The 16,305-nt window shown below is 49.2% G+C and overlaps 1 protein-coding gene across 1 annotated transcript in view; it reads right to left on the bottom strand.

The window, feature by feature from the left end:
• Positions 1 to 1,685: 1,685 nt before the first annotated feature.
• Positions 1,686 to 16,305, bottom strand: part of POLRMT (RNA polymerase mitochondrial) — a 34,107-nt gene continuing 19,487 nt past the window's right edge. Inside the window, exons 8-21 of the mRNA XM_072601726.1 lie at positions 13,020 to 13,190; positions 12,342 to 12,581; positions 10,996 to 11,784; positions 10,624 to 10,746; positions 8,818 to 8,940; positions 8,497 to 8,676; positions 6,359 to 6,445; positions 5,138 to 5,251; positions 4,969 to 5,021; positions 4,516 to 4,614; positions 3,975 to 4,047; positions 3,365 to 3,456; positions 2,714 to 2,790; positions 1,686 to 2,203 (exon numbers count right to left, since the gene is read on the bottom strand). Of these exons, the coding sequence (XP_072457827.1) occupies positions 2,154 to 2,203; positions 2,714 to 2,790; positions 3,365 to 3,456; positions 3,975 to 4,047; positions 4,516 to 4,614; positions 4,969 to 5,021; positions 5,138 to 5,251; positions 6,359 to 6,445; positions 8,497 to 8,676; positions 8,818 to 8,940; positions 10,624 to 10,746; positions 10,996 to 11,784; positions 12,342 to 12,581; positions 13,020 to 13,190 (2,271 nt within the window). The 3' untranslated portion in view covers positions 1,686 to 2,153. The remainder of the gene's footprint in view (positions 2,204 to 2,713; positions 2,791 to 3,364; positions 3,457 to 3,974; positions 4,048 to 4,515; positions 4,615 to 4,968; positions 5,022 to 5,137; positions 5,252 to 6,358; positions 6,446 to 8,496; positions 8,677 to 8,817; positions 8,941 to 10,623; positions 10,747 to 10,995; positions 11,785 to 12,341; positions 12,582 to 13,019; positions 13,191 to 16,305) is intronic.

The following is a 16,305-nucleotide window of genomic DNA, read 5'->3' on the forward strand; positions in this document are numbered from 1 at the left end:
CTGGGAGTAGGTGACCTGTAAAGTCCCTTCTAGCTCCAAACCCCGGATTCTATAAATAGCTATTCCCTTCTCTGTCTTGAGTGGGACCAATGACTTCCAACTGGGTTAGAGGGAATGGCTCTTGGAAGCCATCCCTGGCAACCTGCTTGTTCAGAAGCATTTGACCCAAGGGCCTCCTTCCCTCCATCTCTGCTACTTTACTACCCGTATTATCTGGGGCAAATTCCTACTTGTTTCTTGGTCTACTTCCTTTATAAAGTAAGGGGGTTGGATTGAAGGGTCTCCTGGCAGCTTGGGGAGATCTATGGACCCCTTACAACATTTTCAAACACATAGGATTAGAAAAGGAAATCAATTATATTGAAATTGTTACAAAAGTGACTTTTTTAAGTGCACAAGCCCCAGGGTAAGAACTAGATTGTCAGCCCTTTGGGTTCAAATAACCCATGTTTCTTTGATACCCTGGCCCTGCCTTGGCCTTCACTTCTGCTTAACTGCAGGCCGGGCCAGGCTCGAGCCCCCCCTTTCTGTGTGTCTGTGTGTAGGCGCAGGACTTGGAGTTGAGTTCTGTTTATTTGGTGTCTTCTTCCACTGTATCTTCTTGATGGGCAAAGGGCCCCATCACCAACCTCTGGAGTCAGCAGTATCAAGCCCAGCAGGTGTCCTGGGCTCCCAGGCAGGGGTCCCTTTGCCCTGTGCTGTCATAGCTCCTGTAGGGGATGCCCTGGTGCCAGTCTGTGGGCCTGTGGGAGAGGGGAGGCCAACCTTGGAGGCTGGCTCAAGCCCTAGAGAGCCTTGTCTTCCTTGTCTTCCTTTAGAGCTCAATGGAGAGGTCAGCCACTAAGCCCTTGGAGGCTATTTCTGTTACTTAACCGTTTCGTCCCAACACTGAGGGCAGAGACAGACTCTAGACATTCAGCTACTGTGGAATCTAGGGCTTGCTTTTAGTTCCAGGCTGCTCCCCTTCCAGTTCCGAGTGGGGCATGGGAGCAAGAGACTAGGCCCAGTGGAGGGAAGACTTCAAAGCCTGGACTGTTCAAAGGTAGAATGCGTCTAGGCTGAGGCCCTCTACTCCAGGCAGAAGAAAGGTCACCTTTTCTGCTGCCCAGCAGTCTCCTTGTCCACATGACAGGAGGAGGGGGAGAGGGGTGCTGCATGTTCCACTGTCCCATCTCCCGTGACCAGAGGTTCAGATTACAGCGCAGCCAGCCAGTCTATGCCCCAGACACCCTCCCTAACTAGCCCTGCAGCTTTGGGGAGGCAACAGAAGCCTGTGGGTCCCATAGCGAGGCAGCCCCAACCGCACAAGCAACCTCCCTCCCCCACTGAAGCCCCTGCCTGCTCCAGCATAAAATGCCAATGTCTCTTCTGAAAACCCCAAACCACACTGCTCAGTGTGAAATGGAGAAAGGGAGCCCCAGATGAATTTAGTCAGGAAGACAGACAAGGACAAAGGAAGTCACTTCCTCTGCGCCAGTGACAATATACCAGGAGGCCTAGAAAGGCTGGGCTCTGCCCCTGATCCATCTGTGAAGTCTGCATTCAGAGAGCAGCAGGTCGGATCAGGATCCTCAGTGGTACTTCCCCCTCTCCCCCACCTGCAGGCTGAGGTCTCTGGGACTTGGCAGTTCATCCCATCCCCTGCCCATCCATGGGTCCTTGGGTTAGACAGCATGCACTCTCACTGGAGTTAACAGTTTTTTATTTACACCACTGTACATGGGCCAGAAGTTTCTGGATGCTCAGGATGGACAAACAGGCAAAAGTATGGAAAATCCTGTGGTCCTCCTAGAAGGTGAGTCCTGTCTAATCCCGACTCCTCATCATTCCCCTGGGCCACGGGCCCCTTGACACTCAGTGGGAGTTGGGGGTCAGAAGGAATGTGGCCTGGCCCCAGTATTTTCTGGGAGGCCAGTTAGGAGAGCGAGGAGGCTCACACAGCTAAGGGAAATAGCCCCAAGAGCACTCTTTGTGAGGCACCGCACCAATCACTGCCAGATCAGCCCGTCCTTGGCCTGAGGCAGGATGACTTCTTGGAGGAATCAATGCAGGGAGGGCCCAAAAGGCACAGACCAGGAGGAATCAAATCCCCAAATCCTCAGGATGCAGGGCCTCCAGTCTCAAGAATGGGCGTCTGACATGCTCAGTCATCTTCAGCTGAAGAAGTAGGTGGATTTCTTCACATTCTGTAGATCAAAATTTCCTAAGAGAGGGATGGAGAAAAGAATGAGTCAGTGGAGCCAGAGCCCCTCCACCACGCATCAGAGTTGAGCTGCTAAGAGCTGGGGGAGTGGAAGGCGAGGCTGCAGGACCACAGTCCTGGGTTCCCTTCCCAGGTGTTCATGCACAAAGACCCTGTATGTGAGACTCAGGGCAGAGCCATGTGGCTGAAGCCAAAGCCTCTCTGCAGGGGTGGAGGGGGGGTGGGGGGAGCAAGCTCTCATTTGGAAAGGGTAGGGCATAGGAGGCTGAACAGAGTTGGAGGAAGATGGTTCTCAAGTGGCAGAAGGCTGCCCCCAGGTACTCCCCACACAATGCCTCTTCATCCTTGGGGCTCTGCTCTGCTAACATGGGGCAGGGGCAAGTGAGGGAGGATGGGAGTGGCCACAGAGGCTCAGTATGTCCCCGGATCCCAGGAAAGCCAGCTCCCAAGGACAGACTGTCCTCTCCTCCCCACCCTACCCCATGCCACTGGGCCATTTGGCCTTCCTACCTGTTTTAGGCACATGAGACAGCGTCTTTAGCATCAACTTCTCATTGACAGACGTTCCTTTAGAGGAATCACGAGACCTAAGATCAAAGCCCAGAGGGAAAAAAAAAAATCAACAGCCAAAGAATGACCAAGCAACAACAAAGGACTAGCATGAGGCCTGGCCCCCAAAGGGCAGGGTTTTCAGGGAATCCTGATAGAAGACCACTAAGCACAGCACAAGACAGGCAGAGGGCAGATGAGGAAAACAGTCACTGCAAGGGGAGAGAGTCGAGTGATTTGGGTTTGATTTTCCATCAGGAAATCCTGTTGAACAGCAGCTGAGGTGGATTGGAAAGTGTTGCAGAGACCTGGGGTCTTATTGCAGGTTCTGTCTCGACTTGGCATAACCCTTCCCCACTCCTGGCTGAAGCTTTGCCATGTGTCCAGTGAGTGGCTTGGCCTCAGTAATCCCACAGAGACTGCTTAGGGCTCAGTCACTGGGCCACAGACCCTTGTACCCCGGGGGTTTCTGTCCAGCAACTTCAGGAAAGGGAGGACAATGCTAAGTCTCCTGGTTCAGCTGCCCTCCTAACCCCCTGCAGAAGGGTAGAGCTGAGGAGACTGAGCAAGCCTTTCCCCTGTCGGCAGAGGGGAGGGGAAGCGGTTACTCACTGAGGCTGAGAGCAGTATTTCTGTACCAGGTACCGAGATAATTCCTGCAGAATGGGCTGACTGTGCAGATTCACAAACTGTTCACGACAGACCTGGAAAGCAGGAAGAAACTCAAGCCTCAGTCTCCTTCCTGCCCCTTTTGGATGGAGAGAGAAAATGGAGGAGATTCCCAGCTGAGACACCCTCCCCCTGAGCTGAGATCACCCCGACTGCGGCCCAGCCTTGCTCAGTCTCATCAGAGCAATGGCACCAAGGGGACCCAGAGCAGTCCTAGTCTGGGCTTCTGGACTCTCAAGGCAACTGCTACCTTGGAGCTGGCTTCAGAGAGAAACACAGCAGCTAGCCTCTAAGGCCCTGCCCTGGTAACTGATGGCCCAGAGGGAGAGGAGAGGTGAAGGATGGGAAAAAGGAAGTTCACACTCTCCAAACAGGAGCGACCTCAGTGCTTGACCAGCCCCCTTCCCTTTTTCTGTGTGAATTCCCTTTGGGCCTCCCAGGGTGAGGCTGACTGCCAGCATCTCTGACAGCAGCACAGGAGCACCTGGGGGGACTCCAGAAACCTTACTCCTCCATTTCAGAGCCTGTGAGCATGGCAGGGAAGGTCACTCACCTCATTCATGATGTCCACAGTGGAGGCGTGTGTCCAGAAACAGTCGTGAACAGACACAAAGGTCAGTCCCTTCCTAGGTAAGCAGGGAAACGTTATTGGGGGGAAGGGGGGACCGGTGTTACAGGAGGCAGTAGGCTTGGCGAGGAGAGAAAAAATGAACCCTCTGGGGACTCTGACTTCACACAAAGCCCAGGAGAACAGCTCCTTCATTTACACCTGAAGCTGCTCCCTCCCTGCCGAGGCTCCCAGCTCCTGCTAAAGAGTTAAGGGAATAAAACTCAAGAGGCGCAAAAGCAGAGCTCAGGGACACAGGGGGCTTAGGAGCTTTATGACCACAGGAAGAACCCCCAAACAGCCCCCCCACACTCATACCCACAGAGGCCTAACAGGAATGGAAGTGAAGAGTGTGTAAGGGGGGAAGGACAGGGAATCAAGCCGTTCTGCAGACAGGCCAATGAGGCTGTGTCTTACAAGCTGTTGGTAGGGCCACCTCTGGCACACCCACACCATCTGTGCACCCTGGGCCAGGGGGCCTGCTCACCTGTGACAGTACAAGGCTGTCAACATCATGTGGGTGGAGTCCAGCGAGTGGATGAAATTGGGGGGGAAAGCATTCGTCTGCTTCAAGGTGTTTGGTTTCCTGTGAGGACAAGAGGAAGGGACTGCCTGGCCCACTGGACTCCTGGGCCACAGAGACCTCTTCCTCCTTCTCCTCCTTATTCCCAACAACTCCCAGTATGCAAACCCCAAAGCCCCAATCTGAAGCAGGACTGGATCCCCAGGCCACTGAGAGGGGTTATCACTACTGAGCACTTTTAAGAAATTGCTGGCTGGGATGCCAGGGGCCTCAGCCCTTCCCCTGGCACAAGGTTGGTGAGGAAGCCAAAGGGGAGAGTGTTCTGAGGTGGGTATGTGGGACAGCTGGTGCTAGGGTCTTAAATCAAAGATGGGCACATGTTCCCTGTGATGAGGGAACCATAAAAAGGTCACTCACTGGTTGACATCAGAGCAACTCAAGAGGCACAGAGACTGTAAATTTCCTGGAATCTGAGGAAAGAATGAGGAAGTCACTCTTGGGATGTATACATGCATGCGCACACACGCATGCACACACACATTTTGGGAGGGAGAGGCAAGAGGCAGCAGGGATATGTGTCACTTACCACGATTTTCTGGGTCTTGTGATAGGGCTGAATGATGGGAAGGCCCAGAGGGGTGACCCACTGTACAGTAGACCCTGACTTGGAGATGAGGTGAGCGCTCTTTGTCAGCCAGTCCTACAGAGAGAACCAGGATTGGGAGACAGAGGGGAAGTGTAAGGTGAAGGCTCTAGAGGAGGGTCTCAACAGTAGAAAGGTGTCCAGATTTAGAGTCTGAAGGCCTGGGTTTGAATCACAGCTCCATGATTTAGGATCTCAGTGACCCTGGACAAGTTGTTCCCTTCCTGAGCTTCAGTTTTCTTATCTGGACATCAAAGATCCATGAGAACCCACTGATATAGGTGCCACCTTGGGCCCAATCGTCTGGTAATGAATTTCCCTACACGAAGCTAGGCCTTCACAAGTAAGGAAACTGAGGCCCATGGAGGGAGGGGGACTTAACCAAGGATTTGAACTCAGATCTTCCCATTGTACCATGATGCCTCTCACACTCACAGGCTTTCCTTGGCCTCTCAGAATTCGAACTCTCTACCTCACGGGGTTATGCTAGTGATTAACCAATATAAAACAGAAGCACTTACAGACACAAAGAGAATGCCTCACCATGCCTGGGAGGGAGAAGACAATAGTCCTGGGACTAACCAGCTAAGCCTTGGTCTAAGGCTAGGGCATTCCCTCTGGGAAGAAAAGCTCCTCCCCTGCTGTGAGTGGATCCAGCCCTGTATTGGGGGGTAGTTGCAAATCAATTCCATTTGAAGTCTGGTCTGAGGAGGTTACTGGGAAAAACTGGGGGGGAGGGGGGGGGGGGTGCAATCAGCATTCAAGCTACTGAATCACAGTGGTGGATTGAAGGCCCAGCTTGGGAAGCTGGCTTGGCCTGCAGAGTAAGCCGGGGTCAGCCTGTTCACTAGGGCAGGGCAGAGAGTGCCCATGTTAAAACATGCTAAAGTTCACTGAGTGCTTGCCTCACAACTCTTTGAGGCAGGTGGTACAAGTATTCTCACTGCACTCTTACAGATGGGGAAACTGAGGCCCAAAGAAGTGAGAGACTTGCTCCTTCATGTACCTAGTGGCGGAGAGAACCAGTCACCATCTTAAGAATTCCTACCAAGACTAAGGTTGCCCCTGCCGACCAAACTCAGGAGGGCAGTTCAAGTCGTCCAACAGCTTGCACCCATCCACAAGGCACCCACAGGTCTCGGTGAAGGGGAGGGGAGGAGGTACCTGGATTTCCCTGGTTGCTGAGAACATCTCACCAAGGCTACTAAAGACCAGTCGGGACAGGTACATGGAGGCTTCCCACACATGATCCTGGTAAGGGAAAAGAGAGGCAGTTGGCTGATGGTGGTCAGAGTACAAGGATGCTGCTGACTGCCCAAATCTGGGCAGCTAGCAGGAGCTGGGAAGGTTTTCGTCCAAAGTACCAGGGTGAGAGCTCCATCTGTGCACTGTGCTAATGTTTGTTGAATGACTAAATGAAATAATGGAGCAGGAAATGAACAGTGAAGCCTCAATGACTAGAAAGGCTGAGATGGGTATAGAATTACAGCCTACAAAACATTCAGGCCTAAAGAAGATGAGTTAGATATGCCCAACAAAAGCTAGAAACCAAGGGGTCCAGGAAGTCTGGAAGACAGAGATGTAAACAGATCAGAAAAGCCCTCCACAGTCCCACAGCCAGTGAACTTGTGGACTCTCATGCCTCAGAGTGAAGCAAGATGAAAACAGAAATCAGGCTCAGAGAAATTCAAGGATGAGGTAGGGGCCTTGCTGGGTTGTGAAGAGAATGACCATGACTTGTAACTGGGGGGAGAAGGGAGAGTGGGGGTCACAATTACAAAGCACACTTTCCATCTGTTCTCCTTGTGAATCTTCAAGCAGTGGCAGGAAGGAGGCTAAGCAGGGGTTATTCTCTCCATTTTACAGATGGAAGAGACTGAGGCTCTGGGAGATGTTACTGGCTGGGGAACTTTGAGCCAAGCCCCTCTATCCGTCTGCAAAACGAGCAGGTGTGACCCAGTGACTTCCAAGGGTCTTTCCAGCTTTACCTCCAAGCAACTTGCCCAAGGTCACATGGGATATAAGGTGCTGAAATGGCCCCCAGACCTCCTGAGTCAATGCCAGCCCAGGGCTCTTGCTGCAGTATCAAACTGGAGTTAAACATGCTTGGGACCTCTCCCCAGTGTCCACAAACCCTATTACCCAGAGTCTGGGGCCAGTCTGACCACAAGAATGCAACAGCCAAGTAATGGGAATATGGCTCAGGGGAAGGCTGCTAGAATTGGGAATCAGGTCAAGTTCAAACCCCAGCTCTGCCATTACAGGAGATCCTGGGCAGGTCAATTAATCTTTCTAGGCAAAAAGAAAAATGCACAGTAAGGTCTTACATATATGTATATGTGTGAAATATGTATGTCTGTGTGCATGTGTGTGAATATATAATGCTGCTTAATTGTAGCCTGGAGAAGAATAAAATAAAATTAAAAGTCCACAGCAGAAAACCTAGAAAGAAGCACAGAAAAGCTGGGTTGCTCTGAAAACAATGTGTAGCATTTATTATTTAAGTTTTCGTGAAATAGAAATTTATCGTTCTACACTGAATCCTCTCTTTTGTACTGTTGTGTACATGAAAATATTCTTTTATTGTTTTATGTTTTAAGTTTAAAATGATTAAAAAATTTAAAAAACAAACCAAATACAGTATGAAGGGGGATGACTTGAGGCCCTCCATGGTCCTTTCTAACTCTAAACACAGCACCTTCTATCAGCACGGGGATCTTGGGGAGGGGAGGCCCTGAAGCCTCAGAAGTAGGACAGTTTACTCTGGCAGTGGCCTGGAGCATGGACTAGACTCAGGGAAACATTGAAGGCACGAAAATCAGCTAGGAAGGAGACTGTCCCAAGAGGCCAGGCCACAGAGCTCAAGAAGGAACAGATGAATACAGAACAATACCAAACATAAATAGACACTGGTGCTTTGACACACGTCAGGAGGCACTGAAGAGCACGGTCCAGGCTTCCCATACCATAGTCAGCTCTCCATCCATCTGCAAGTCCCTTAGTGCCAGGGATGGTGCATGCATGGAAACACTCACACATTCACCACAAACGTGCCCTAGACAAGCTTCAAGAAGATGCACTGAATGTGGTGTCCCGATTCACTTTAAGATCATGGGCAGAGGGAGCCATGGTTGGAGAACCAGTGACTTGAGTGTACTGCCCTGAAGCCTCTGAAGGGGAGGAAGCTGTCTGGGACAAGTCAGTGAAGATGGCTAACAGGGCATCCCTGAGAGCAAAGGCCACAGCCTGCAGTCCTCACCTGGAAGGGAAGGGCATGTAACCCCTGCCTTACAAGGACCAACCTTGGGGAAATCATCCATCTCCTTCAGGCGCTTCTCTATCTGCAGTCGGCCACCATAGTGCGTCACGCCATAGACCACCGTCATCACAGTCTGCTTTACCAGCTTGCGGCCAATGAAGCCCTCCAGAACCTGGGCTATAGTGTGCCCTTTGGCAGCATCTTTTCTACGCTGCTCTTCCACCTATGCAGGGAAGAGGGGCCAAAGGGGTGGTATCAGGGTCTCTGACCTGGGACCCGTCCAGCCTCCAAGAGGCAGGGCCGCTGAGAGTCTCAGCCTGAGGGAGAGCAAGGAGCCTGGAAGGAGAAAGGAAAGGTGCCTTACCAGCTGAGCTACGCCGCTGTAGACATCCTGGGGAATGTCACAGGGCATCAGGTTGACAGAGGTGGCCCCGATGACATCTCGGCCCAGAGCTGCATAATGCTGGAGCCCATTACAGGAACCATCCTGGAGAGAGAAACCAGATTTGAGGAACAGTTCAGAAGATCTTAGCCAACCCTCAAGAGGCAAACCTACCAAGAAGGCCAGGACAAATAAGAAAGGTAGAAATGGACCAAGAGGGGTTTGTGTGGCTCAGTCATATAGATGGGCAAGAGCATTAAGAGGTACCAGCTTTAAACCCAAAAGAAAAGGAAGTTGGGTACAAGGAGGACCATGAAGACTCTGTGGAAAGGAGGAAGAGAGCAGCTACCCACAAAAACTAAAGTTGAATACAAAAGAAGAAAGCTTAGGATAGGATGGGGGAGGGGAAGAAAGCAGGAATTTGGTCTGCCTGTCCCAGAATAATATCACAGCCATTAGGAGGATGGAAGATTCCCTATCTTTGTGGGCAGCAAACCCTGTTGAGCCTGTTTGATCACATAATGAGATCAGGCAAATCTCTTGTAATGGATATAGACGACCTGGCCCCCTGCTGGGAGGGGAGAATGAGGCAAGGCATGAGGGGCTCAGTTCTGATCTAATCTCCTCCTATCAGTTCAGTCTTTACTCCTGACTACTTTGGTTCCCAGGCCCTCTTCTGCTTGTTCAGCCAGCATCCTAGTTTAGTTCCTTCTCATGTCTCGCCTGGACTTCATGGATAGTCCCCCTTCTTCTAGCCCCTCCCCTCTCCACAGCAGCAAAACTAATTATCCTGAAGTCCATGCCCCTGCTCAAGAAGGCTCAGGAACTCCCTATTACTTCTGGGATAGAACACAAATTCCAGACATTCAGAGATCTCTAAAAGCTGGCTCCAATGAATCTTTCTGCCAAGCCAGCCAGATAACAACTACCTGCACACATCATCCACCCTCCCCTCCAAGCCTAGAATGCCTGCCTTGCTCACAAGAGCCCACCAACTCTCCAGCTCCCTTCAAGGCTCAACTCAGGTGTTGCCATTGAGGAAAGGCCTGTCCCAAGTTCCTCATTGTTAGTGTTCTCCCCACTGCACTAAAAATTATTTTGCCTTGATGTGGATCTAGTTTAAATGTACTTATCTGTGTTATTTCTCCCTAGGAATGAGGGTGAGGCCTGTTTCATTCTTGCCTCTATCCCCAGGGTCTGGCACACAGAGGCCCTTAGAAATGCTGGTTGAACGGGCCCTCAGAGTCAGCTAGGAGGGGAGGGGAGTACTACCAGGTGCTCCAAGCCATCTGCTCCTCTCCAAAGTGTTCTGCCCAATCTCACTGCTCACAGAAAAATGGGTATACAAGGCCATAAGATCTGTCATTGAATTCCACGGCCAAGTAGGTGGCTCAGGTCCTTAGGTGGTTAGAGTCCTGGACCTGAAGTCACAAAGATCTGAATTCAAATCCAGCTTCAAACACTTCCTAGCTGTGTGATCCTGGGCAAATTACCTAACCTGTCTACCCTAGTTTCCTCAACTGTAAAATGAGCATTACAAGAGCACCTACCTCCTGGAGTTGTTGTAGGATCAAATGAGATAACTGTAAAAAGAGCTTAGCACAGTGTCTGGCATACAATAAGCATTTAATAAGTGCTTGTTTCCTTCCTTTTCTACCTTAGAGGGGAAACCTTGCTGGTTTCCATAAATGTCCACAGAATTTTAGAGATGGAAGGAACCTCTGAGATCTAGTCCTACATCCTCTCCACAGTGGATGGAGTCATTCATTCACCCCTACTACTACTTACCTGATGGACCGGGAAATGGGAGATATAAGCTGCAGGGTCCGGTGACCGGACAGCATTGGCTATTTCCATGCAGCAGGCTAGGGCCTGCCAGGGCTCATCGACTTCCATCCACCACTTCTTTCCCTGGGGAGAGGAAAGGTGGCTGGTTAACTCTGGGCTGATGCTGGCCAACCTAGACACCAGTTTAAGTAACTGGGCACACTGGCCAGTACATGGTCTTCTAGTGGCAGGTGGCTTTCTGACCTTCCTTTCTGACTCACTGATTCTCTGAGAAAGGTAGACCCTGAATGCTCCCCTTACCCAAGCCTGGGCTGGAAAGGCCCAGCAACCCTGCCTCTCCCACTACAACACCCTGTGGCCACTTTCACCTACAGTTAGTGGATTGTCTGCTGAGTCCAGGATGTCCTCTAAGATCTCATTGGCATAGGCCAGACGGGCCTGCAGAGACTCTTTCTTCTTGAGTCCTGTCAGGTTGATGAGGTGAATCTTTAACCAATTTAGGCCACTGGGCCCCAAGGGTTTCCCTTCAGCAAACAGCAAGATGGCCCGGGTCAGGTCATTGCCCAGGTGGTTGAAGTGTGGTGGGCAAGGGTAAGTGCGGCCCCGGAAGTCCATGTTGTGAGGAAACCAGAAGATCTGGTCTCGAAGGTGGTGAGCAATGGACAGTTTGTACAGGGCATCCATGCGCAGGCTGTACATTTCCCGGGCAGTCTTGTGGCACTGGACAATTTCTCGCCGCAGCTTCACCTTTTCTAAGGAGCTGGCATCTTTGGAGAGCTGGTAGGAAGGGGGTATGGGGGCCTCTGAGATGGGTGGGGGCACATCAAGCTTCTTGCTGCCCTTATCATTGAAGATGGAAATTATGAGGTCCAGCACTGGCTGATTCACCTTCCAGGCACAGTTACCTAGCAGATTGAGGGCATCAAGTACGGAATCCAAGTGCCCCTGAGGGCAGCTCTCCAGCAGCTCCTGATGCTGGACAGTCCCTTCTAGGCAGCGCATCAGCTTGGTGGGGTGGAGGACATAGGCCCCAAAGAGAGGTGAGATCCAAGGCTTGGGAGGGCACAGCATGGGCATGAGAGAGGAGTCAAAGGTCAGCTTGGTGTAAGCAGCTTCAGCCACCAGCTGATTAAAGGTTGGGTGGGGTTTAATGAAACCGACCTGGAAAATCAAGAATCAAAATAAGATCTTTAGAATCAAGGTCAACAGAGAAAAGGAAAGGCTTCCATTCAGAATTCCAAAGCCCAGGCCTCCCACTCAATTTGTTCATTTAATAAGAATGCAGAAAACAACAAAATCAAAGCTAGAAGGGGTCTGACACATGGCCAAATCTAGGGATCATCCTCTCTTCTCTTGGGAAAAGTTTCTCACTGCAGCCCAGGACAACATTCACCAGATAACCTGGGCCTTAAAAAAAAAAAAAAGCCCTGTGGACCTATGCCTGGTATTTAGTAGGCACTTAATAAATGCTTGGTGACTTGAGAGAGGTGAAACAAGGCTGGAAGAGGTGATGGAAAGTCATGTAAAATAAGGCCACAAAAGTATGGCAGTTAGCATAGTCAAAATTCAAACTCAGAGCTTCTGTCCACAGATGTAAAGAGTCTGAGTTCACTACAGCATGAAACCAACAGGATCTGAAGAGTGATTAGATTTGGGAGATGGAGGAGTTTAAGAACATCTTGCCACCATGAAGGTCAACAGGCCTGTGGCATCTTTACCTGCTTTACAGAGAGGAAGGAGTAAACATGGTACAGGACAGGGATGAGTTTCTTCTCTGCCTGGGGGGAAAACAGATTGCTAGGCATGTGAATGGACTGCACCAGCATCTCCACAAGTTGTGTTCCTAGACGCACCAACACCACTTCTGGCCAGACCTTCTCTTGAGTGAAAAAATCAGAGCAGATGGTGGCTTCTGACTCCAAGGATTTCCAGCGCTCCCGGGGCAGGCAGGAGTCAAGCTGCAAGTCCCAGAGAGAATCATAAGGGAGAAAGTCTCATCCAGGCACTCCCACACTCATCAGTCAATTCCCTCCCCAACTCTGGGATACAATTTCTCCTGTAGATTGGATGCTAGATAAATTTCTTACACACCTTCTAGCTCAAGGACTCTCTAAGGGTTTGTTCTAAGGGTCCTCCCATGTCTGACATCCTGTGTTCTAAGGCCCGCCACAGCTCTGACATTCTTAGTTCCTTATAAGGGCCCTCCAAGCTCACTATACCCACCTTACCACACAGGACCCATGGAACACTTCCTAACAGAACCAGCAGAAAACTTGTTAATTATATCCATGATAAGACTGGGTTTGAGATAAAGGCCCTTGCTTGCCCCTCTGTCCTGAGTTCAAGTTGAAGGGGAGGATCAAAGAAGGGAGGAAAGTCATACAAATTCTTTTTACCTGAGTGTCCTTGGCCAAAAGATGTAAGTAATTCATATACTTCCTCTTTAGCTCATCTAATACAAAGGGTTTCATCTTTTTCTGGATTAAATTCTTGTCGTAAACTTTCATCGCAAGATCCATGACTAAGTGGATTAAGGAATCTCCATGTGGAGGCAAGTTGAAGAGGGCCTATACAGAAAAAGCAGGGGTGAATCAGGCTTCAGAGGGCAGGCAGGACCATGAGCAGGCTACTGGAGAGCCCAGAGTCAGAACTTTCTGGATCCCCTTCCCACTGGGAGTAAATATGCCTCAAGAAGTCTGAACAGGTTGGTGCTTAGCTAAAGGCTATGGGAATCCAATGCACAGACAGATATGCAAGCTAACAGTTCAGGACACAAGCCAGCAGATGGCAGCCACCTATTGTACAGGTGCTGCTGCAGGCCATCAGTGGGATGAGGTAACAGGCTCTGTAAAAACATACATAGCAGCTATTTCTGGATTGGCAAAGAAATGACTACTGAAGGGGTGCCCATCAAATAAGAGAAGCTGAATAAATCATGATATATGAAAGACTACTGGGATGTGAGAAATGATCAAGGGAAGGGTTTCAAAGAAACTTAGGAAGACTCATGTAAACTGATGGAACATGCATTTTGTTTATTAAGCACCTACTCTATGCCAGGCACTATGATAAACACAGGGGATACAAAGAAAGGCAAAAAAACAGTCCCTGTTCTCAAGGAGCTCATAATCAAAGGGGGAGAGAACATGCAAAGAATTATTTCTAAATGAACTACAGATAGGATAAAACCAGAGATCATTTCAGAAGGAAGGCACTAGAACTACAACATATGCAACTGGCAAGAATCAAGAGAAAAAGCACTAGAAATTAGGAGGGATGATGATAGGCTTCCTGTAGAAAGTGGGATTGTTAACAGACCAGAAGTGGAGATGGGGATGGAAGGCATTCCAGACATGGGAGGGAGAGAAGGCAGATTTTGGTTAATTGAAAAAAAGAAATGTAATTGCAGAGCAAACAAACAAGGGCACAGCTCCCCAAGGATTAGCCAAGTGGAATGAGCCAAGAAAGCAGACAAACCCTGGTGAAAGTCCTTTGTTATGACCGAGGACACGCCTTTGAACGTCACCTCACTGTGATGACCCACTTGCCATGGGTCAAGATTCAGGAGAAAATCAATTTCAGTCATCAAATAAATAAGCACCTACTATGTGCAAAGCCCAGGTTTAGGTGCAAGAGATGCTGTGCCAAAGACCACGTTGTCTTTGCTGAATTCCCCAAAACATTCTTGCTTCTCTTCTCAGGTGCCTAGAATTTGGTGTCAACTGGGACCTTAGAAATCCTCTAGTACAAACTTCTTACAAAGGAGGAAACTGAGGCCCAGAAGGGAAGGAACTTGCCCAAGGAAACCTGGAGAGTCAATGGTAGAGCTGAGACTAGAATTCAGGTCTTTATGCCACAGGCCTCCCTGGTCAGATAAATGGTTTTCATCTCTCCCTCTGCCAACAGTCCTTTTTGCTTTTCCTTAACTAAATACTTTGAGGACCTTCCTTAAGTCAGTCTGGGCCCCTCTACTCCAAGCACTGTTTAGTTTTCCTTCAGTCTTTCACTACTGAAGAAAATTCTGTTTCCTGATCTCACTATTTTGGTTTAAAAAAACAAAAATGTTCAGACAGAAGAGAAAAAAAAATCTTCAGTGTTCCTTTTAGAAGTGATCCCTAAGGGCCCTTCCAATTCCCAGAGTCTGTGTTCTAAGAAGACCCCCCTGCCCCTGCCAAATTCTGCTAGTTCATCTTCTCAAGGCCTTTTTAATTCCACCATTCTATATTCTTGGGTTCCTCCTTGCTTTGTTATCCTACATTTTCTAGCCTCTTCCAGTCTAACATTCCACAATCTACCTTTAATGGGCTCCCCTGGTTCTGACACTGTCTTCTGTGATCCCTGACCCCTTCCATATATTTAGTCTACAGTTCCATGATCACAGTCCACTAGCAACTGAACCTCAGGGCTGCCCTCTCAGCCCTCCCTCATATGAAACCTACACCTCTAAACCCTGGAGTAATCAACTCTTCCCTTGAAAAACTCCCAATAAGGGATACAAGATCACGACTTCCCTCCTCCCCTTCATTTTCCATCTGATGGGGTTGATTATAGAGCCAGAGCTGCTGGCAGCATGCTCTGATGACAGCTTCTTGAGAAGGCTGTCTGCTGAACTCCTCTTGGAGTTGGCACTGGCCAGTCTCCTCAGCTGCCACCTCAGCACAGCCCCATCTCTTGGCTTTCTTTAAAAAAAAAAAAATTTCAATTTTATTTTCAGTTCCAAATTCTCTCCCTTCTCCCACCTTCCATCATCAAGAAGACAAGAAAACAAAACCCATCACACATACGTACAGTCTTACAAAATAAACTGTAGCATCAGCCATGTCCAAAAAAACAACAGGCATCACTCCCTGTGTTCATCGGCTTTCCATGTGGAAGTTAGCCACATGTGAAGCACGAGCCCTTTGGAACTGTGGTGGGTTATTGTGTTAATCATAGTTCCTAAGCTTTCCAAAGCTGATTTTCCTAATATTGCTCTTGATGTACAACTATTTCTCCTGGTTCTGCTCATTTCACTCTGCATCAGTTCACAAGTCATCCCAGGTTTTTCTGAAACCCTCTCTATCTCTTGACTTTCTGGCTGTACCCACTCATGTTCTGACTTCAGCTTTGGGTGCTAGGTGATGCTTGGAGTGCTCCAGTCAAGGATTTTAGAGTTGTGCTTCAGAGACAATCCAGCTCAAACCCCTCATTTGTTTCCCATTTGAAAGGTTACAGATAAAGAAACCTGGCACCAAGAAGGTCAAGCAGCCTGCCCATGGTCACACAGCTAGGAGGAGGAAGGGCTGGAGACAGAGGCTGTACATACACCACCCACCATCCTCTTTTCTCCTCCAATATACTCTAATAGTAAAGAGATGGGTATTTTGGTAATTAAAGATTTTCGTAATTAAAAATGTTTTTAAACCACTGTGCAAGAGTTCAATTTTAAGTGCCCTCCATTTAAAATCTAACAAAAAAAAAATCACAAATTCTTCAGAAACATAACTGCTCACAGGTAGGACCAAATAAGGTGTTTGTATACATAACTTTGTTGTAAGGAATTTATTGTAATCTATCCCAACAAATCTGTTTCTAAAGAGTCATCGGGCCATGAGTGTGTAAGCCTTTTATTCTCTCTGGCTTACAATTTCTAGAGCCCAGACTTTCCTCTCAGGATATTTTTCTCCTTCCTGCCTTCTGTGC

This window comes from Notamacropus eugenii, chromosome 4 (assembly GCF_028372415.1).
Source record: "Notamacropus eugenii isolate mMacEug1 chromosome 4, mMacEug1.pri_v2, whole genome shotgun sequence".
Classification (NCBI taxonomy): Eukaryota; Metazoa; Chordata; class Mammalia; order Diprotodontia; family Macropodidae; genus Notamacropus; species Notamacropus eugenii.